This window comes from Salvelinus namaycush, chromosome 42 (assembly GCF_016432855.1).
Source record: "Salvelinus namaycush isolate Seneca chromosome 42, SaNama_1.0, whole genome shotgun sequence".
In the NCBI taxonomy this organism is placed as follows: domain Eukaryota; kingdom Metazoa; phylum Chordata; class Actinopteri; order Salmoniformes; family Salmonidae; genus Salvelinus; species Salvelinus namaycush.
The window spans coordinates 20279794-20299850 of record NC_052348.1 but is presented as its reverse complement, the minus strand read 5'-3'; the positions used below and the strand labels follow the sequence as shown (position 1 = coordinate 20299850).

Here is a 20057-nt window from a genome sequence, read left to right as displayed (position 1 = left end):
TGCGTTTCTGTTAAACACTCCCACTACCTGCTTATTTCCAGTCCCATTGTCCTGTGGTGCAGTAGCTGTACCCACCTGACCCCACTCAAAACCTCTATCTACCTGCTGCCCACTGGATACAGAGTCAATCACTATCACATGTTCTGATGAAGAATGGAACGACTTGGGGGAAAAGCTGTGGTTTTCTAACCCTACACTTCTCATTTCTGTGGACGATCTATTCTGTGTTTCTGGGCCACTCCCTAGGTCCATAACTTTAGTGTGAGCAGCAGAGGCGCCATCATCAGTCGCTACTACCTCTCTCCACACCTGGTTTAAAGAATCTCTTAGGAGATTGAGGTCCCCGTTCATGTCACACTTTGTGTCCAGACTCTCTCTCTCTGCTTTCGGTTCAAATCCTGTGTGTTGCTGGGGTCCCTGGTTCACATTCCCTGTTTCTGATTGGAGGAGGATGGCATCAGATCCACTGACCTCCATAGCGGTGTTGTTGTAGTTGTTGCCTCTGGGGCCACTGGACTGGAAGGCGGGGTCCTCTGTGGTGGCTGCAGCCAGTTGGGTGGTTAGCTCTCTGCTGCCCTCCACTGTTCTGGCTGGGTGTCTGGACCTAGAGTCCTGGTCATCTGCTTCTCCCTCCACCTTGATGATCAGCAGGTCTGGTTCCCCTTCCTCGGTCTCTGCTGACTGCTGATGGGGTTAAGTGGGAGAGATGAGTGAGTGAGACAGAGTATACACTATCTACTGAATGGATATATGGACATGACATGGGATTTAGTGAAATTCATAGTAGTTGCCTTGTTGTTATTGTGTTATAATGTGCTGGCATACACATCTATACAGACATGACCTCATTCCCAGGCAAAACGTTCTGGTGTGCGAGACTAAAATAGGCATAAGTCTGTGACAGTCTAAAATCGGCTGTTAAAATTGGAACTTGCCTCATCACTTGTAATATCCATATGCTTTGATGGAGAGACATCCTCTTGGTCCACGTCTATGGGCTGTCTGTCTCTTAGTATGCTGCTGTTCCCAAAACTCCTGTTGGAAAGTCTGTTTCTGCTTTGCCAAGTAGGTCCTGGAAATAAAGGGGGAGGTTAATTTGACCCCATCCATCAATGGTGTTTTACAAAGAACAAATCAAGCATAATACGTTCATGTCCGTGTGTAATGTGTATATAGAGCTAGAAGGATACTAGCTATGGTGACAGTACAATATACACTCAGTGACTAGTTTATTATGTACACCGCTCTGTTCACGAAAATGGTTTGCTCCTACAGACAGCTAGTCAGGTGGCTGTGACTTGCTGTATAAAGCAGGCAGACAGGCATCAAGGCATTCAGTTACTGTTTGACTGAATGTTAGAATGGGCAAAACGAGTGACCTAAGCAACTTTGAGCGTGGTATGATTGTTGGTGCAAGGCGCGTCGGTTCCAGTATCTCAGAAGCGGCTGGACCTGGGCTTTTCGCGCACGACAGTGTCTAAAGTTCCCGACAATGGTGCGGGAAACAAAAAACATTGAAGGAGAATGGCAAGAATCGTGCAAGCTAGCAGGCGGGCCACAAACAGGCAAATAATGGCACAGAACGGCATCTCAGAACACACAACTCAGCGGTCCTTGTTACGGATGGGCTATTGCAGCAGACGACCACACCAGGTTCCACTCCTATCAACTAAAAACAAGCAGAAGCGGCTCCAGTGGGCACGTGATCACAATTGAGGAGTGGAAAAACATTGCCTAATCCAACGAATCCAGGTTCCTGTTGCGTCATTCTGATGCAAAGGCAGGATTTGGCATAGGCAACATGAGTCCATGGCCCCATCCTGCCTGATGTCAACAGTACAGGTTCCTGGTATATGTTAGGTCCCTTGATACTAATTGAGGTTCGTTTCCATGCACCAGAGAATTCTGGCTGTTCTGGAGGCAAAGGGGGGTCTGACCCAGTACTAGATGGATGTACCTAATAAACTGGCCACTAACTGTATACATCCTGGATGTATGCATAACGCATATAGGGCTAATGTCAATAATACATCCTTAACTGTATTGACATGCATACATCACAGCAGTATTATGCTTGATTTGTACTTTATGAAACACCATTGATGGACGGGGTCAAACTGAAAACGATCATCATTTATGTGCACACTGTAGAATTCAACATCACCACCAACCTGTCGTTGCCGTCTCTCGATTGTTGTGTCTGTTTAGCAGGCGTATTCCATGAAAGCGGTTGTGGACGGACCCATCTGAAGACTTTGTTCTCTCTGCTCGAAACCTGGCGACCTGAAGTTCCATCAATTTCATTTTCCTCCGGAGAAATTCGTTCTCCTTGTGGCTTTGAGTCATCTCCAGATGTACAACCGCATAGCCATCGTCAACAACTTTGCAGATTTCGGCAACAGCCGCATTGGCTAGCACCTCCATGATTGAGGCTATCTGCGCCTGGAAATCGGCAACGGAACCCGACATTGTGCCCCGACGCTTTTGGCTTCTTTTCAATGAAACACTATTTTTGTTTTTCTATATTATGATAATTCACAATTATCTATCTAGCTAGTAAAATTGATACAAGCATATCATAAACTAAACATCGCTAGCTAGCTTTGTTTGTAAGTAGCTGTTGAGATTTGTTTTTTCCTCATCTTCACAGTAATGTAATCATAAACTGGACTGTGCAATTCAATTGAAAGTACAACACCGCCACCTACTGTAGAGGAGTGCTCCACAATAACAACAATGGTTTAGATATGCAATACTGCTTCACATAGGATTTACGGTGTTTTTACCACTCAATAACAGCAATTGTTCAGGTATGTTATACGGATTTCACATAGAATTTACGGTACACCCCCCCCCCCCACACACACAATAACAACAATGGTTTAGATATGTAATACTGCTTTCACATAGGATTTACGGTCTTTTTTTTCTGAAAAAAAAAATGATGTCATTTTTATATGACCCCTACAAACATGCCTATTTTTACCACATTCTTGCCCGAATACGCCTTTTATACCTCCCATGTGCATGCCGCTGTTGGGTGGTAGTATTGGTGTACAGATGTGGGTGGGCGTCTACTTTAATAAATACATTGAATATATGTATGTACCACCAAAAATAAATATATTATTAATGTATTCAGGCAGGTCTTACGAAACATTATAAGACTAATAAAAATATATTTCCAAAATAGAATAACATATTTTGGGTTTAATTAGGCTACGTTACGTCCAAATGAATGAAATTAATAGTTCATTATTTTGTTCATTGAACAGACAAGAACCACCTACCCGATCATAGTCAACACATATATATTTTATAATTAGAATATATTGGAATACGGTGGGGGGGCGGGGGGGTGGGGTGACATTTACATTTTTCCCACACAACTTGTCACGCTGTCATATAAAAAAAGGGGTATTTTGAAACAGCCAAAGTCCATGCTTTTTTGTTCCACGTTTCATCTCTACCCGCACTCCACTCTGTTAGGGAGCAGGCGCGTAGGCTCTTACATTGAAAGTATCTTCATCATGATACCAATAGAAAATACCTGCAATCTATATTTTCAAAAGAATGTGATTCTCGTGTTTCACAAATATTTCACAACCTCCGCGCGAGCTTTAAGAGTTGCCTATACGCGATCGAACAAAAAAATAGTTCACTTGATTTAGGCTACACTATTGCATGCTAAGTTAAGAGCAAAATAACCCACCTGTTAAACTACTGGCAAAATATTCTAATAAATGAGCTAACTAGACAAGATGATCAGAGCAGCACTCACCTCAACTATAGATAACATGTCCCCACACTAATTGCAGCCTAACCAATATCCAAACGGACATTCAGTGAAAACTCAAATCTGACGTTGATTGATTTATCAAGAGGAGTCCCCAAGCTTGTCTCAAATCATAACAGTGTTTACAATTATCATCTAGGTGACCACACAAAGGCAAGCTATTGTTTAACATTTATTACATTGATTGGAAAGACTTTGGGAGTTTCAGTAAACAACAATTTGATACAAGCCTTCAGCTTGATACCAGCAGCATCCCATTGCAGGTTTGCCTCTGAAGCTAAGCAGGGATGGTCCCTGGATGGGAGATCAGTTGCTGCTGGAAGTGGTATTGTAAAGCCAGTAGAGAGCACTCCCCTTTGGTCTAAGGAGATCCCCAGGGCAGTAGATGGGACATTGCCCTACAAAGGGTGCTCTCTTTTGGATGGGATGTTAAACAGGTGTTCTAACTCTCTGTGGTCATTAAAAATCCCATGGCACTTATCGTAAGAGTAGGCGTGTTCACCCCGGTGTCCTGGCTAAATTCCTAATCTGGCCCTCATACCATCATGGCCACCTAATCATCTCCCCAATTGGCATATATCACTCCTCACCTCTCTAGCTGCTGTTTGGTAAGCGTTCTGGCACAAACATGGTCGCTGTGCATCACCTTGGTGGTGGATCAGGGGAGTTTCTCCCTTAAAGCACTTTGAGTACCTCAGTTGGTAGAAAAGCACTATATAAATCCAATCAATTATTATTATTCAATTACATTAGCCTACTTTATTGTATTAGGACAGACACTAAATATATATTAATTCCATCACACCTCTACAATTTGCTTGTAGCCTATCAGTCTAATAGTACATCTATCTTGTTGAGGCAAAAGGAAATTGGAATTCTTATGAGATTGATCTTTATTGTATTTCTTTCTTTGCTGGCTTGTATTTCTGTGTGTTAACTATGCCTATGTATTGCAGTTTACCCCAGGACGTTGCTGTAAATCACAATGTATTCTCAGTCAACTCACCTGGTCAAATAAATAATAAATACAATTCAAATAAATTACAGTACTGCACCATTGATTTTTAAATCTATAACTTATGACAGGTGAAGATTATCAGTCCACTCTGGACCAAGCATCATGCCAGCTGAACTGAAAACACGACCACTACACACAGAGGGAAGCGTTCAATGTGGAAAACATCCAAACTGTTAAAAACACATGGACCCAGTGTTCATATGAAAACCCCAGTAGTGTGGAGCCATTCCCCTTACAACTAGAGAGGAGTTTTTCCTGGTCTGATCACATGGTGAGGAAAACTCCTGGCCCTACTTATCATTATGCCAGGTGGAGTAGTGTGAAGTTGCCCCTAGAAGCTGATCTTCGGTCAGTTTAGTATATTTTTTTCACTAATGGTTAAGGTTAGGATTAAGGAAGAGGAAGCTGATTCTAGATCTGTACCTAAGGGAAACTTCACCTTGGAACACTCAGGGCAGCACAATGTCCTGTGGCCTGCCGCCAGTGTGGACAAGGAGATGCCTCTTCATGTGGCCGGACTGGGTGAAGGACTTCCCGCAGTAGACACAGTGAAATGGTTTCTCTCCGGTGTGCACCCTCTCGTGCATCTTCAGCTGGTGGCTGTGGGAGAAGCGCTTGGTGCAGTGGCTGCAGCCGTACGGTTTCTCCCCCGTATGGACCCGCATGTGCCTCCTTAGGTATGCCGGCTGAGGGAAGGGCTTTCCACAGAGGCTGCACCGGAGCTGCCTCTTGGTGGAGCAAGACGTTAGCTGTTGCGGCTGCTTTTCTGTGCCTTTTGATGAAGAAGTGGAGCCTCTGTTGAAATTCAGGAAGGGGGCTTGCTTCCCTCTTTGGGGAACCTGGTGGAGGGTAACCCTTGGGGATGAAAATCTGTTTCGGTTGGACAGTCCACTGAAATCTGGAAACTTGGACCTTGGTCCTACAGTTGTCCCTTGCTCTGCATGTTGAGTGTCAGGGGGACACTTTGTCTGTCCAGACTCCATTCCCCCTCTTCCTCTGTTGTCCACAAGCTGCCTGCCGTCTGAACAGACCTCTCCAGATGTCGCCTCTTGGCCAGTTATGCTCCATTCTGAACTCATATCTGCCTCCACTTTAATGGGAACTGAGTCCACCATCACATCAGGCACCCAGTCCAGAGAGCCTGAAGCAGACATGCAGACCCCAGAGTTACCAGACACCCCTCTCCTCTCTGGATGTCCAGACAGCCTCTTGAAGTCTGGCCAGGCATTGTGAGGAGCATTCACAGTTGGGTTGTCAGTGTCTTGGTTCTCTGTCCATTGAGACAGGCTGTATTCTATGGGTTGATGGTCAGTTTCCCAGGTCACACCCTCAGCAACCTGATGGTCCTGTCTTGCTTTGTTGTATTGTGACGCTGGATGCTGGAAGGTCTGGTTTTCAGGTTCTATATTGAGTGAGGTTTCTGGAGCTCTGTGTCTGTTGCCCTGCTGGTTTTCTGGAGCTCTGTGTCTGTTGCCCTGCTGGTCCAGAAGGTCTGTGGTTTCAGTAGATGATGAAGAACCTGGTTCTGCTACAATGATCTTCTCACTGCTCTCACTGACCGGTTGGACAATCTCTGAAATGGGTTAACGCAAAGCACAACATCAGCTTCCTGTAGTGGAGACTGCTTCTTCTTTGCCTTATTTATTAGTTATGGGTAATGACTAAGAAGTAAATCAAATACGGCAATAAACATTGAAGGCTTTACTCAACATAAAGTGTAAATTGCATAGACATGATAAGTTGCATAATACCTTCCGTTATGCTGGTGTCAAGATTTTCCATTTTGATAAGAGGTGCCTCTTGCATATCTGCCATCTGTGTTTTTGTATTCAGCAGAAAATGATTTATTAGAAATATATCCCCACCAACATTTGAAATATGAGAACACAAATAATCAATTTGACCGTGTCTATGACAATTGACCTGCATGGCCCCATCCTGGTCTGTCGCTGTGCGTCCTGCGTCTCTCCGGTTGGTGACATCCTGCATACATTTGCCCCCTTCACTATAGGCAAAACGATTTTCCACTGCACCAGAAAAGAGAACCCTTCATAAACGTTACATTACACATCATTTTTAATGTGTTGAAATAAGGTTTAAAAAACCTACAATATCCAAGTCTGCTTTTTGCCTTTTCTACGAAGCTCTCTCTCTCCCGGGCAACATGATCGGTGTCCACTCGCCTGTGAACTGTGCGTCGCAGGGCTCCAAATCTCTCTGCGCTCCGTCGAGAATTATGGAATTTTGTCAAAAGCAGCTTCCTCCGCAGGTTATCGATTTCTTTCTGGCTATGGGAAATTTCCAACCGTAAGGAGGCATGGCCGTCATCTACAAGTTTGCAGATTTCGGCAACGGCTGCATTCGCCAAAACCTCAATGATGGAGGCTAGCTGAGCATGAAAGACAACGGTATTGGACATGCCCTTCCTTGGATTGGTACTATTTATATGTAAAACACTTGTATTATAGTCCTACTAGCTCATTTGCAATGTGTTCAGTTAATGTCCTGAGACGTCACACCATAGATAGGCGGTATGCTTCGAACACATCTCTATTTCGTTTGTTTTTGTTCCGGAAACAAAAGGTTGTCGGCTCCTTCCTCGATATTTTTCCAAAATAAAGGTTTCAACACACAAGATTTATGTTAGTTCCAACATTGCCACCTACTGTATCGTAGCTGCTACTAAAGGGAATCAAATGTTTTACAAATCAGCCTTCTTTGACTTTTAATAAAGCAGTGAATATAATCAAACACACACATTTTCCTTCAACAAGGATTATTTACTATTTAGTTCAAGTACAAAAATACACAATCATCATACAACATGACGTTCAAAGGAATAAATAAATGCCTTCAATAAAAATTAAGTAAATCGAAGAGTAGACTCAGGGTTAATACTGTTACGGAGTCTAGTTGATAGGTAACCTAACATACAGAAACAAATACTTGTCTCAAAACTAACCGAAGAACCACACTGAGAATGTACTCTTAATAAGTAAACGCTTGCTAACTCTGAACAATGTAACAGTTTAAAGAGAAAAATATTCGAATATAGCATATATAGCTAATGGGACTGAGTGGATTGATAATGTATAAATTATGACAGCTGAAGATTTTAAACATCCCTATGAATTTGCTTCCATGTAAGCATTTCACGGTAAGATTGTATTGGGCGCATGTGACAAATAAAAATGTGATTTGATATGTATTGGTGCAGTGGCAAACCAAAGAACAGTATTTAATCATTAAAATTTCCTTTTGCATCGCAACAATATAGATGTACTATTAGACTGATCGGCTACAATCAAATTATAGAGATGTGATGGATGGAATTAATATCTATTTAATGTCAGTCATACTGTTGTTATTGCTGTTTTTTATCATGAAAAATGGTTTACGCCAGAGAACCGGTTGTTTATTACATAGCTACAACATTGTTGTTATTGTGGAGCACTCCTGTACAGTAGGTGGCGGTGTCCAACTTTCAACTCTACCATCCAGCATAAGGAAACATAATCTCACCAGCTAAAAACAAAGCTAGCCAGCGATGTCAAAGCTAGCCAGCGATGTGTAGTTTATGATATTATTCTCTTTATTTTAATAGCTAGCTAGATAACTGTAAACATAAAAACTGTTTCGTTGAAAAGGGGCCAAAAGCGTCGGGGGACAATGTCGAATTCCGTGGTCGAGTTCCAGGTGCAGATAGCCTCAATCATGGAGGTGCTAGCCAACGCGGCTGTAGCCGAAATCTGCAAAATTGTTGACGATGGCTATGCGGTTGTACATCTGGAGATGACTCAAAGCCACAAGGACAACGAATTTCTCCGGAGGAAATTGAAATTGATGGAACTTCAGATCGCCAAGTTTCGAGCAGAGAGAACAAAGTTTTCAGAGGGGTCCGTCCACAATCGCTTCCATGGAATACGCCTCCTAAACAGAAACAGCAATCGAGAGAAGGCAATGACAGGTTGGTGGTGATGATGAATGTGACAGTGTGCAAATAGTCTAAATCGCAAAATCGTTGCTTTGTACTTTGTAAAACACCATTGATGGATGGGGTCAAATTAACCTCCCCCTTTATTTCCAGGACCTACTTGGCAAAGCAGAGCCAGACTTTCCAACAAGAGTTTTGGGAACAGCAGCATATCAAGAGACATACAGCCCATAGACGTGGACCAAGAGGATGTCTCTCCATCAAAGCATATGGCTGCTACAAGTGATGAGGTAAGTTACAATTTCAACAGCCGATTTTAGACTGTCACAGACTTATGTCTTAGTGTTTATGTCTTTATGTTTTAGTCTCGCACACCAGACACTTCCACCTGGGTATGAGGTTATGTCTGTATAGACGTGTATGTCAGCACATTATAACTAGTGATGTAGTGGTAAAAAAAATATGCTTGGTAAACTTTTATTGCCGTACAGAGTGAGTAAAGTAACACTCTCTATACTTTCAATGCATTTTTGTGCCAAAGGTTTGTAAAGGCATGTGTAAAATATAGAAGGTGGAGTTTACCCTCCACTACACCACTGGTTATAACACAATAACAACAAGACAACTACTATGAATTTCACTAAATCCCATGTCATGTTCATATATCCATTCAGTAGATAGTGTATGCTCTGTCTCACTCATCTCTCCCACTTAACCCCATCAGCAGTCAGCAGAGACAGAGGAAGGGGAACCAGACCTGCTCATCATCAAGGATGAGGGGGAAGCAGATGACCAGGACTCTAGGATCAGCCACCCAGCCAGAACAGTGGAGGGCAGCAGAGAGCTAACCACCCAACTGGCTGCAGCCACCACAGAGAACCCCGCCTTCCAGCCCAGTGGCCCCAGAGGCAACAACTACAACAACACTGCTATGGAGGTCAGTGGATCTGATGCCATCCTCCTCCAATCAGAAACAGGGAATGTGAACCAGGGACCACAGCAGTACACAGGACTTGAACCCAGAGCAGAGAGACAGAGTCTGGACACTAAGTGTGACATGAACGGGGACCTCACCCTCCTAAGAGATTCTTTAAACCAGGTGTGGAGAGAGGCAGTAGCGACTAACGATGATACCTCTGCTGCTCACACTAAAGTTATGGACCTAGGGAGTGGCCCAGTGGGCCCAGAAACACAGACTAGCTCAGACATAGAAATGAGAAGTGTAGGGTTAGAAAACCACAGCTTTCCCCCCAAGTCATTCCATTCCTCATCAGAACATGTGATAGTGATTGACTCCGTATCCAGTGGGCAGCAGGTAGATAGAGGTTTCGAGTGGGGTCAGGTGGGTACAGCTACTGCACCACAGGACAATGGGACTGGAAATAGGCAGGGAGTGGGAGTGTTTGAGAGGAATGCACCAATGATTCGCCCCGTTCACCCCGAATCGATGAGAGACAACACAACGCTATTGGTTTCACCCAGCTTCCGGCCCTCAGAGATAAATACAGGCATGCATCTTGGCACAGGAAAGGCAGGGGAGGCCAACAAAGCTAGTTGGTGTTCGTTGGCAAGCCTACATAGACACTCTGAAATACCAGGAAGAGGAGCTCAACAACCAGCTCATGCCTCACTTCCTGTCTCCCATTTTAGACCAAGCACCACAACTTCCTGTCACTCAAATAATCTCGACACAGACGTTAGACCTGGCACCGTAGAACGACCGTATGGTTGCCCAAGCTGCCATAAGAAGTTTGTCCACGAGAGTGACTTGCGGCGGCATGTGGCCATCCACACCAGAAAGCGATCATTCTCCTGCACCTTGTGTGAGAAGAGCTTTGTGTGCGCCAGCCATCTCCAAATGCACCAGAACGTTCACACTGGGGAGAAGCCCTTCAGTTGTGCACAGTGCGGCCGCAGGTTCTCCCACTCCAGCAATCTGAAAAGACATCAGAAGCTTCATCATTGAGAAGTGACAAAGGCTGTGATCAGCCTAATAACCTTGGTCACCATTATAACCGTTTGAATTGCAAAAGACAAACATTTTCTTCTTTCCTCCGCTCCTGACTTGTTTCAGCAAGGAGCAACAAAGTTTCATCACGTTGGAGAGTCCATGTTTCAGCAGAAACCATAGAGATCCTATTAAATTACTAGAGGGGCTATGTCATAAACACTCAAAGTTCTAGAGTGGGGTGAAAATGTCAGCCATTTTAGTCAAGGAGAAATCCAAACCAGTCTAAATGGAATGAATGGCAGTAGAGGCAGAGGTGATTCATAGATGCGGTAAAGAGGTCAATGGAATGCAGACCGCGGGGAATAGAAGAAGGATGCCAGATTGGCGCACGTTCAACAAATCTTAACTAACAAAGTGGATATTCACAAATCCGTCATGATTGTGCCTCTGGAGTGGAGCAGCGGTCTAAGGCACTGCATCGCAGTGCTAGCTGAGTCACTTCAGATTCTGGTTCGATCCCAGACCCATGAGGCAGCGCACAATTGGCCCAGCGTCGTCCGGGTTAGGGGACAGCCGGGTTGTCCTTTTCCCATCGCACTCTAGCGACTCCTGTGGCGGGCCATGCGCAATGTACCTCCACATTAGTGCGTCTGGCTTCCAGGTTAAGCGAGCAGTGTGTCAAGAAGCAGTGTGGTTTGGCGGTGTTGTGTTTCGGAGCACGCACGGCTCTCGACCTTCACCTCTCCCGAGTCCGTACAGGAGTTGCAGTGATGGGACAAGACTGTAACTACCAACTGGGGAGAAAAAGGGGTAAAAAAATGAAATACAAATCCGTCATGATTGATGTAACAGGTCCACAATGTGGTTAGTAAAGTCCCATTTGGATATATTTGGCTGTTTTCGCTGCATAACATTTCGAAGTAGTCCCTTTTCAGGTTTAGAAGAAGTGACTGCTAAATGCTAACTCCCGTTCGAATAAACTGTTATCATCGCTAGCACAGAGCAATCGTTGGTGGTAGTTTTTAACTGTAATGCAGTTGAATGATGAAGATAACATGAACATACTGTATATTGGGGTTGACATCCATACAACCATTATTCTCAGATTTTTACCTCAACATAGTGTGAAATACACACTTAAAAATTTGCCTAAATGTAGGCTAATTTAGCTGGGCGGCAACGACAAGATTCAGGATCTTTCCTCTACGGCATCTTTCACCCACGCGTTTCAATGGCATTACCATTGTTTTGGTCGACTTCCATTGACCTCTACTGCATGTACTGTACTTCTCTATTTTACTTATGCAGAACAATTCAAGTAAGGCATGTGATATCAGAAATTGTGTAATAGAATGATTGTTAACCTAAAATATTGTCATAAAATTATAAATAGTTTATACAGGTTTTATACACATTTTCTGTATAAATAGTCTCTAAAATATATCTAAACAGCCAATAAATGTCTAAATGTTTGTTTTCTTGGAAAGTTGTGAATGTTATAATATGATAGAATATCAGTACTTGTTGCATTTACAACTTGTATAAGACCTATCATCAACTGTTTTCAGCCAGTGTATGGCTGTGGATTGGCTGCATTTTTTGTATGGAATGTTGGCATATTGGCAGTTAATTTGAATAATTATTGGAAATCATTCAACTTAAACTCGCTGGCTAGCTAATAAACATACTGTGCAGATAATCTTCAAATGTATTGTTTTACACAATATCTTATCGCAGCACACTGGCTGACCATGGTTGACCAGCTCCCTGAACAACATGGCTGATCTTTTATACTGTTATAAGACCTTTCATGTCCATTCTTGTATTCTAATTCCTAATTCTATGGCAGAAACGGACTCGGCCACACGAATGCCTGACCGTCCCATTTTCTGTCAGCTGTTCGATCCGCAAAAAAACGTTAATTGACATTTTTTAGCGGGTATGACGGATCATTTAATTTTCATGATGGTCTTCATCCATAACCATCAGTTATACGGTTGTACAGTAATTGTGCCAGCCCAAGACACAGAAGCAAGAAATTCCGATTGAAAACAATCTATGGATAACCTTCATGTCAGTTAGGTTATAGCAATACATTATTTTTATTGTCATTTATTTGTATTATTTTTTGTATTTATATATATTTGTATTTTTTAAATATATATTTTTACTCTGCATCGTTGGGAAGGGCTCGTAAGCAAACATTTCATAGTAAAGGCCTGGATTCAATCAGATCAAGCGTTAACCTGGCTGGTTAACCTGGCTGTGTTCAGGGTGGAACTATGTTGGGGTTGTAGCCGTCAAATCGGTGAGCAGCTGGTCTTGTTATCATTGTCACAAAGCCACACCCGCCCCACTTGCGTTAGAAGTTCGGAACGTGAAAGTGTAGGCTATTAAACAAAATAATGAGGATTTCTATCAGCCTAATCAAGGTGTAGATTACATCTCACATTACAGTGTTCGAACTTGTCAACAAGTCTGCATGGAATTTCTCTTAATCTAACTCTGTGCATCCAATGGCGATGTCTGCTTTAGGTATAATGCCAGGAGCCGCTTGTGGATTTGACAGCTCTAACTCAGTTCTACCTCCGACACGCCAAAATAACCGCTATGTGGATGTCGGTTAAAGCGGATCTGATTTAATAGATCCCAAAATCTACACCCATTGTATTTGGCACATGTGACTTGGAAGTCCTGCCTACTTCCTGGATCATGTCCCTTGCTGTTTTTGAATGGGATTCAAGAGTATGAAATCAAATTCATGATATATACACTCATTTTAATATACACTAGTCAAGTTCTTCCACGCCAGTCAAGTTCTTCCACGCCGATCTCAACAAACTATTTCTGTATGGACTTCGCTTTGTGCACGGGGGCATTGTCATGCTGGAACAGGAAAAGGCCTTCCCCAAACTGTTGCCACACATTTGGAAGCACAGAATCATCTAGAATGTCATTGTATGCTATAGCGTTAAGATTTCCCTTCACTGGAACGAAGGGGCCTAGCCCGAACCATGAAAAACAGCCCGAAACCATTATTCCTCCTCCACCAAACATTACAGTTGACACTATGCATTGGGGCAGGTAGCGTTCTTCTGGCATCCGCCAAACCCAGATTCGTCTGTCGGACTGCCAGATGGTGAAGCGTGATTAATCTCTCCAGAGAACACGTTTCCACTGTTCCAGAGTCCAATGGCGGCGAGCTTTACACCACTCCAGCCGGCGCTTGGTGATCTTAGGCATGTGTGCGGCTGCTCGGCCATGGAAACCCATTTCATGAAGCTCCCGACGAACAGTTATTGTGCTGACGTTGCTTCCAGAAGCAGTTTGGAACTCGGTAGTGAGTGTTGCAACCGAGGACAGACGATTTTTACACGCTTCAGCACTCGGCTGTCCCGTTCTGTGAGCTTGTGTGGCCTACCACTTCACGGCTGAGCTGTTGTTGCTGTTGACGTTTCCACTTCACAATAACAGCACTGTTTAGCAGGGCAGAAATGTATACAAACTGATTTAAAATAAAACATTTAAATAAAAAATGTTTTTAAAAAATTCTCCCAATTGGTAGTTACAGTCTTGTCTCATCGCTGCAACTCTCGTACGGACTCAGGAGAGGCGAAGGTCGAGAGCCGCCGTCCTCCTAAACACAACCAAGCCGCACTGCTTCTTAACACAATGCCCACTTAACCCGGAAGCCAGCCGCACCAATGTGTTGGAGGAAACACCGTACACCTGGCGACCGTGTCAGCGTGCACTGCGCCCGGCCCGCTACATCCCTGCCCGGCCAAACCCCCCCTAACCCAGACGGTGCTGGGCCAATTGTGCTCCGCCCCATGGGTCTTCCGGTCGCGGCCTGGACTCGAACCCAGAATCTCTAGTGACACAGCTAGCACTGCGATGCAGTGCCTTAGACCACTGCGCCACTTAGGAGGCCACTGATGAACTGATTTGTTGGAAAGGTGGCATCGTATGACGGTGCCACATTGACAGTCACTGAGCTCTTCAGTAAAGCCATTCTACTGCCAATGCTTGTCTCTGGAGATTGCATGGCGGTGTCCTTGATTTTATACACCTGTCAGCAATGGGTGTGGCAGAAATAGCCAAATCCACTAATTTGAAGGGGTATCCACATACTTTTGTATATATAGTGTATATGTACAATTATATTCGTATTAGTGGATTCATTTACTTTTACCCAATGTCTTTTTAAGGTTTTTGCGCAAAATACAAGTATACCCTCCAGTTCTCCACTGATAAGAACTTAATAACAAGGAAACTGCAATGAATTTCACAAAATCGATTGTCATGCCCATATCTCCATTCAGTAGATAGTGTATGCTCCGTCTCACTCACTCATCTCTCCCACTTAACCCCATCAGCAGTCAGCAGAGACAGAGGAAGGGCAACCAGACCTGCTGATCATCAAGGTGGAGGGAGAAGCAGATGACCAGGACTCTAGGATCAGTCACCCAGCCAGAACAGTGGAGGGCAGCAGAGAGCTAACTACCCAACTGGCTGCAGCCACCACAGAGGACCCCGCCTTCCAGTCCAGTGGCCCCAGAGGCAACAACTACAACAACACCGCTATGGAGGTCAGTGGATCTGACGCCGTCCTCCTCCAATCAGAAACAGGGACTGTGGACCAGGGACTCCAGCACCACACAGGATTTGAACCCAGAGTAGAGAGACAGAGTCTGGACACAAAGTGTGACATGAACGGGGACCTCAATCTCCTAAGAGATTCTTTAAACCAGGTGTGGAGAGAGGCAGTAGCGACTACCGATGATACCTCTGCTGCTCACACTAAAGTTATGGACCTAGGGAGTGGCCCAGTGGGCCCAGAAACACAGACTAGCTCAGACATAGAAATGAGAAGTGTAGGGTTAGAAAACCACAGCTTTTCCCCCAAGTCGTTCCATTCCTCATCAGAACATGTGATAGTGATTGACTCAGTATCCAGTGGGCAGCAGGTAGATAGAGATTTTGAGTGGGGTCAGGTGGGTACAGCTACTAAACCACAGATCAATGGGACTGGAAATAGGCAGGGAGTGGGAGTGTTTGAGGGGAATGCACCAATGATTCGCCCCGTACACCCCGATTCGATGAGAGACACTATGCAATTGGTTTCACCCAGCTTCCGGCACACAGAGAAAAATACAGGAATGCATTTTGGCACAGGAAATGCAGGTGAGGCCAACAAATTTAGTTGGCACTCATTGGCAAGCCTCCATAGACACTCTGAAATACCAGGAAGAGGAACTCAAGAACCAGCTCATTCCTCACTTCCTGTTGGCCATTTTAGACCAAGTGCAACAACTTCCTCTCACTCCAGTATTCTCGCCACAGATGTTACACCTGGCACCGTAGAACGACCGTATGGTTGCCCAAGCTGCCATAAGACGTTTATCCACGAGAGTGACTTGCAGCAGCACGTGGTCATCCACACCAGAAAGCGGGGATACGCCTGCACCTTGTGTGAGAAGAGCTTTGTGTCCCCTAGCAAGCTCCAAGTGCACCAGAACGTCCACACTGGGGAGAAGCCCTTCAGTTGTGCACAGTGTGGGCGCAGGTTCTCCCACTCTGGCAATCTGAAAAGACATCAGAAGCTTCATCATTGATAACTGACACAGAACAAGAGATTCCTATTGAAAAAAGCTGTTATTGCAATATCATGAGTTCAAACGTCATTGGTTCAGACGTAGTCGTTTGTCTGCAGGATGTTTGCCCTGGTCTCATACGTCTACAATACAACGTGGTTCATATTTACATTATCTACAAGGACTGTTACGTTTTCTTGGCTTCTTTAAGGCCAACAGCATCACTCACATTGACTGTTAAGGTTGAAAATGGTTGTGTTCTTCTAATAATACTGCGTTCCTCACACTAAAGTTATAGCAGATACTGAAATTGTACTGTGAGACTGAAAAACTTTCTGTTCTTTTGTACCAATTTCACCAATGGCTGTTTATTTATTAATTCCTATAATTCCATCAATAAATAATATTTTCCATGGTGCTTCTTTACCCTATAGAGATTGACCTTAAATATACAGGTAACTGCCTAAAAACACTTGAGTAAATGAGGGATACAAAGCATATTGAAAGCAGGTTTTAAGCTATTAACATGCCATCATGCTTAGGGTCCTGAATAAAAATGCTGGGCAGGCCATTATTTTGGCTACCATGGCTATGCTGCCATAGGATGATAATGCCCCCATCCACAGGGCATGAGTGGTCACTGAATGGTTTGATGAGCATGAAAACGATGTAAACCATATGCCATGGCCATCTCAGTCACCAGATCTCAACCCAATTGAGCACTTATGGAAGATTCTGGAGTGGCGCCTGAGAGGACATTTTCCACCACCATCAACAAAACACCAAAATAATGGAATTTATCGTGGAAGAATAGTGCTCCAATAGAGTTCCAGACACTTAAAGAATCTATGCCAAGGTGCATTGAAACTGTTCTGGCTCGTGGTGGCCCAACACCCTATTAAGACACTTTATGTTGGTGTTTCCTTTATTTTGTCAGTTACCTGAATATTGACCCTAAATATATACACTACAAGTCAAAAGTTTTAGAACACCTACTCGTTCAAGGATTCTTCTTTATTTTGACTATTTTCTACATTGTAGAATAATAGTGAAGACATCAAAACCATGAAAAAATACATATGGAATCATGTAGTAACCAAAAAAGTGTGAAACAAATCAAAATATTTTATATTTGAGATTCTTCAAATAGCCACCCTTTGCCTTGATGACAGCTTTGCACAGTCTTGGCATTCTCTCAACCAGCTTCACCTGGAATGCTTTTCCAACGGTCTTGAAGGAGTTCACACATATGCTGAGCACTTGTTGGCTGCTTTTCCTTCACTCTGCGGTCCGACTCATCTTAAACCATCTCAATTTGTTTGAAGTTGGGGGGTTGTGGACGACAGGTCATCTGATGCAGCACTCCATCACTCTCCTTCTTGGTAAAATAGCCTTACACAGCCTGGAGGTGTGTTGGGTCATTGTCCTGTTGAAAATCAAATGATAGTCCCACTAAGCCCAAACCAGCGTATCGCTGCAGAATGCTGTGGTAGCCATGCTGGTTAAGTGTGCCTTGAATTCTAAATAAATCACAGACAGTGTCACCAGCAAAGCACCCCCACACCATAACACATCCTCTTCCATGCTTTAAGGTGGGAAATACACATGCAAAATAATCCGTTCACCCACACCACGTCTCACAAAGACACTGCGGTTGGAACCAAAAATCTCAAGTTTGGACTCCAGACAAAAGGACACATTTCCTCCAGTCTAATGTCCATTGCTCGTGTTTCTTGGCCCAAGCAAGTCTCTTCTTATTATTGGTGTCCTTTAGTAGTGGTTTCTTTGCAGTAATTCGACCATGAAGGCCTGATTCACACAGTCTCCTCTGAACTGTTGATGTTGAGATGTGTCTGTTACTTGAACTATGTGAAGCATTTATTTGGGCTGCATTTTCTGAGGCTGGTAACTCTAATGAACTTATTCTCTGCAGCAGAGGTAACTCTGGGTCTTCCATTCCTGTGGCGGTCCTCATGAGAGCCAGTTTCATCATAGCTCTTGAGGGTTTTTGCGACTGCACTTGAAGAAACTTTCAAAGTTCTTGAAATGTTCCGTCTTGACTGACCTTCATGTCTTAAAGTAATGATGGACTTTCGTTTCTCTTTGCTTATTTGAGCTGTTCTTGCCATAATATGGACTTGGTATTTTACACCTGTTTGTCTTTTTGTATTTTACTTGGTCTTTTAACACCTGTTAATTGAAATGTATTTCATGTGACTACCTCATGGAGCTGGTTGAGAGAATGCCAAGAGTGTACAAAGCTGTCATCAAGGCAAAGGATGACTATTTGAAGAATCTCAAATATAAAATATATTTTGATTTCTTTAACACTTTTTTGGTTACTACATGATTCCATATGTGTTATTTCATAGTTTTGATGTCTTCAGTATTATTCTACAATGTAGAAAATAGTAAAAATAAAGAAAAACCGTTGAATGAGTAGGTGTTCTAAAACGTTTGACCGGTAATGTATATTGACCCTATAGACTGTAGATTAACCCTAAATATATATTGACCCTATCTATATATATTCTCACATTACTTCCAAATGAAATCAGGCAGATCGAAGGAAAGGACATTTTCCTTTCAAAAGTACAGGGAATTATTGCAGTCCAATATTAGTTTTAAATGTTTTGAGAACAGATAAGCTTCATATGTTCTGTGTCAATGAGTTAAATCAGTAAATGAACAACTTAATTCAATCCATTGGATCAATAATATAGCCTCATAATAGCTGAGTTATAATAGACATGTATTTGTTTGAGAGCTTTGTAGAGATCATGTCTGTCTACTTAATTCCGCCCTCCTCTTTTCAGGCCAAAATCTACTGTGGAACAGGGGGACACAGAGGGGGAATAGAGTCTGGACAGACAGAGAAGTGTCCCCCTGACACTCACAACGCAGCGCTATGTGGAACTGTAGGGTTGAGGTTCAAGCAGACACTACGTCACTGCCAAATCTAAGGGTAGAGCTCGACAATTCAAGCCCCTTGGGTGCTGCCATGGAGTTACATTAGAAGTGCACATCCAAGAAGGCTCAAGGTCATTGGCCACAACCATTACACAACAAGTTGGAAATCGCAAATTCAACAATTAGTGGTTTGGAAGGGATCAGTAGCTAACTGCAAGCATTACAAAGGAATCACTAACCTGCTATTCAGTGGAGTTGGTGTGTGGTCCCAATTTTCAGTTTAAGGTTGTCTTTTCCAAATTTAAAATGATAAACATTCAATATTGACCATGCTGTCAATCCAGCATGATTTATGCTGCGCTCAAAACAACTGTTAACTCAGAACTGGAAAATCTGACTTCAGTGAATTCAAGACAACAGAACTCAAGCTCCGACTGGGAAAATACGTTTTGAAAGGTCATCTAACTCAGAATTGTAAATCAGGAACTTGGGCCTCTTTCTAGACCTGAAGATCACTGAAGTCATCATGATTCAACCTTGTTTTTTTTTGAGTTCCCAGTTGTCTTGAAAGCACCATAAATCCAGAGAATGCCTGACTTTGATGACAAAGTTTGATGAAAAAATTTGCCCACGAAGGACCGCCAGGCCACTTTCCTGTTCAATTGAGCACAGCACAACAAGGTTAGTCCAAAAATGTCTTGTATGCTGCTGCATAAATGATGTAATATAACAGGGAGATATGTATACTGTAGCTAAGAAAGTAATGCTAAGTGTATGTTGTATAGTAAGCTGTTAGTAACCCATGTGCCTCACCCTAATAATGTGGTCTATTTTCCCCTCTTAATTTCACCTAC

At 43.4% G+C, this 20057-nt stretch overlaps 3 protein-coding genes across 7 annotated transcripts in view; 1 reads left to right on the top strand and 2 right to left on the bottom strand.

Moving 5' to 3' along the window:
- The window catches only part of LOC120034911 (putative zinc finger and SCAN domain-containing protein 5D), a 37157-nt gene extending 34489 nt beyond the window's left edge, over window positions 1-2668 (bottom strand). Inside the window, exons 1-2 of the mRNA XM_038981583.1 lie at window positions 2172-2668; window positions 936-1072 (exon numbers count right to left, since the gene is read on the bottom strand). Coding sequence (XP_038837511.1) covers window positions 936-1072; window positions 2172-2469 — 435 coding nt within the window. The 5' untranslated portion in view covers window positions 2470-2668. The remainder of the gene's footprint in view (window positions 1-935; window positions 1073-2171) is intronic.
- A 1074-nt stretch (window positions 2669-3742) lies between these two features.
- LOC120034912 (B-cell CLL/lymphoma 6 member B protein-like) lies at window positions 3743-7396 on the bottom strand. Its single transcript, XM_038981588.1, has 4 exons — window positions 6924-7396; window positions 6738-6841; window positions 6566-6629; window positions 3743-6387 (listed from the first exon to the last, which is right to left on the bottom strand). The coding sequence occupies exons 1-4, from the start codon at window positions 7231-7233 to the stop codon at window positions 5264-5266; spliced, it is 1602 nt and encodes a 533-aa protein (XP_038837516.1). The 5' UTR covers window positions 7234-7396; the 3' UTR covers window positions 3743-5263.
- A 926-nt stretch (window positions 7397-8322) lies between these two features.
- On the top strand, window positions 8323-19296 carry LOC120035003 (zinc finger protein 394-like). 5 transcript variants are annotated; one of them, XM_038981743.1, is made up of 5 exons: window positions 8323-8781; window positions 8902-9038; window positions 9473-9685; window positions 15076-15288; window positions 19110-19296. In XM_038981743.1, the coding sequence occupies exons 1-5, from the start codon at window positions 8484-8486 to the stop codon at window positions 19254-19256; spliced, it is 1008 nt and encodes a 335-aa protein (XP_038837671.1). In that variant the 5' UTR covers window positions 8323-8483; the 3' UTR covers window positions 19257-19296. The 5 variants fall into 5 exon arrangements, with proteins under 5 accessions (XP_038837671.1, XP_038837669.1, XP_038837668.1 ...); XM_038981741.1 differs by lacking the exon at window positions 19110-19296 and having other exon boundaries at window positions 9476-9685; window positions 15076-16717; XM_038981740.1 differs by lacking the exon at window positions 19110-19296 and having other exon boundaries at window positions 15079-16717.
- The last annotated feature ends 761 nt before the right edge of the window (window positions 19297-20057 follow it).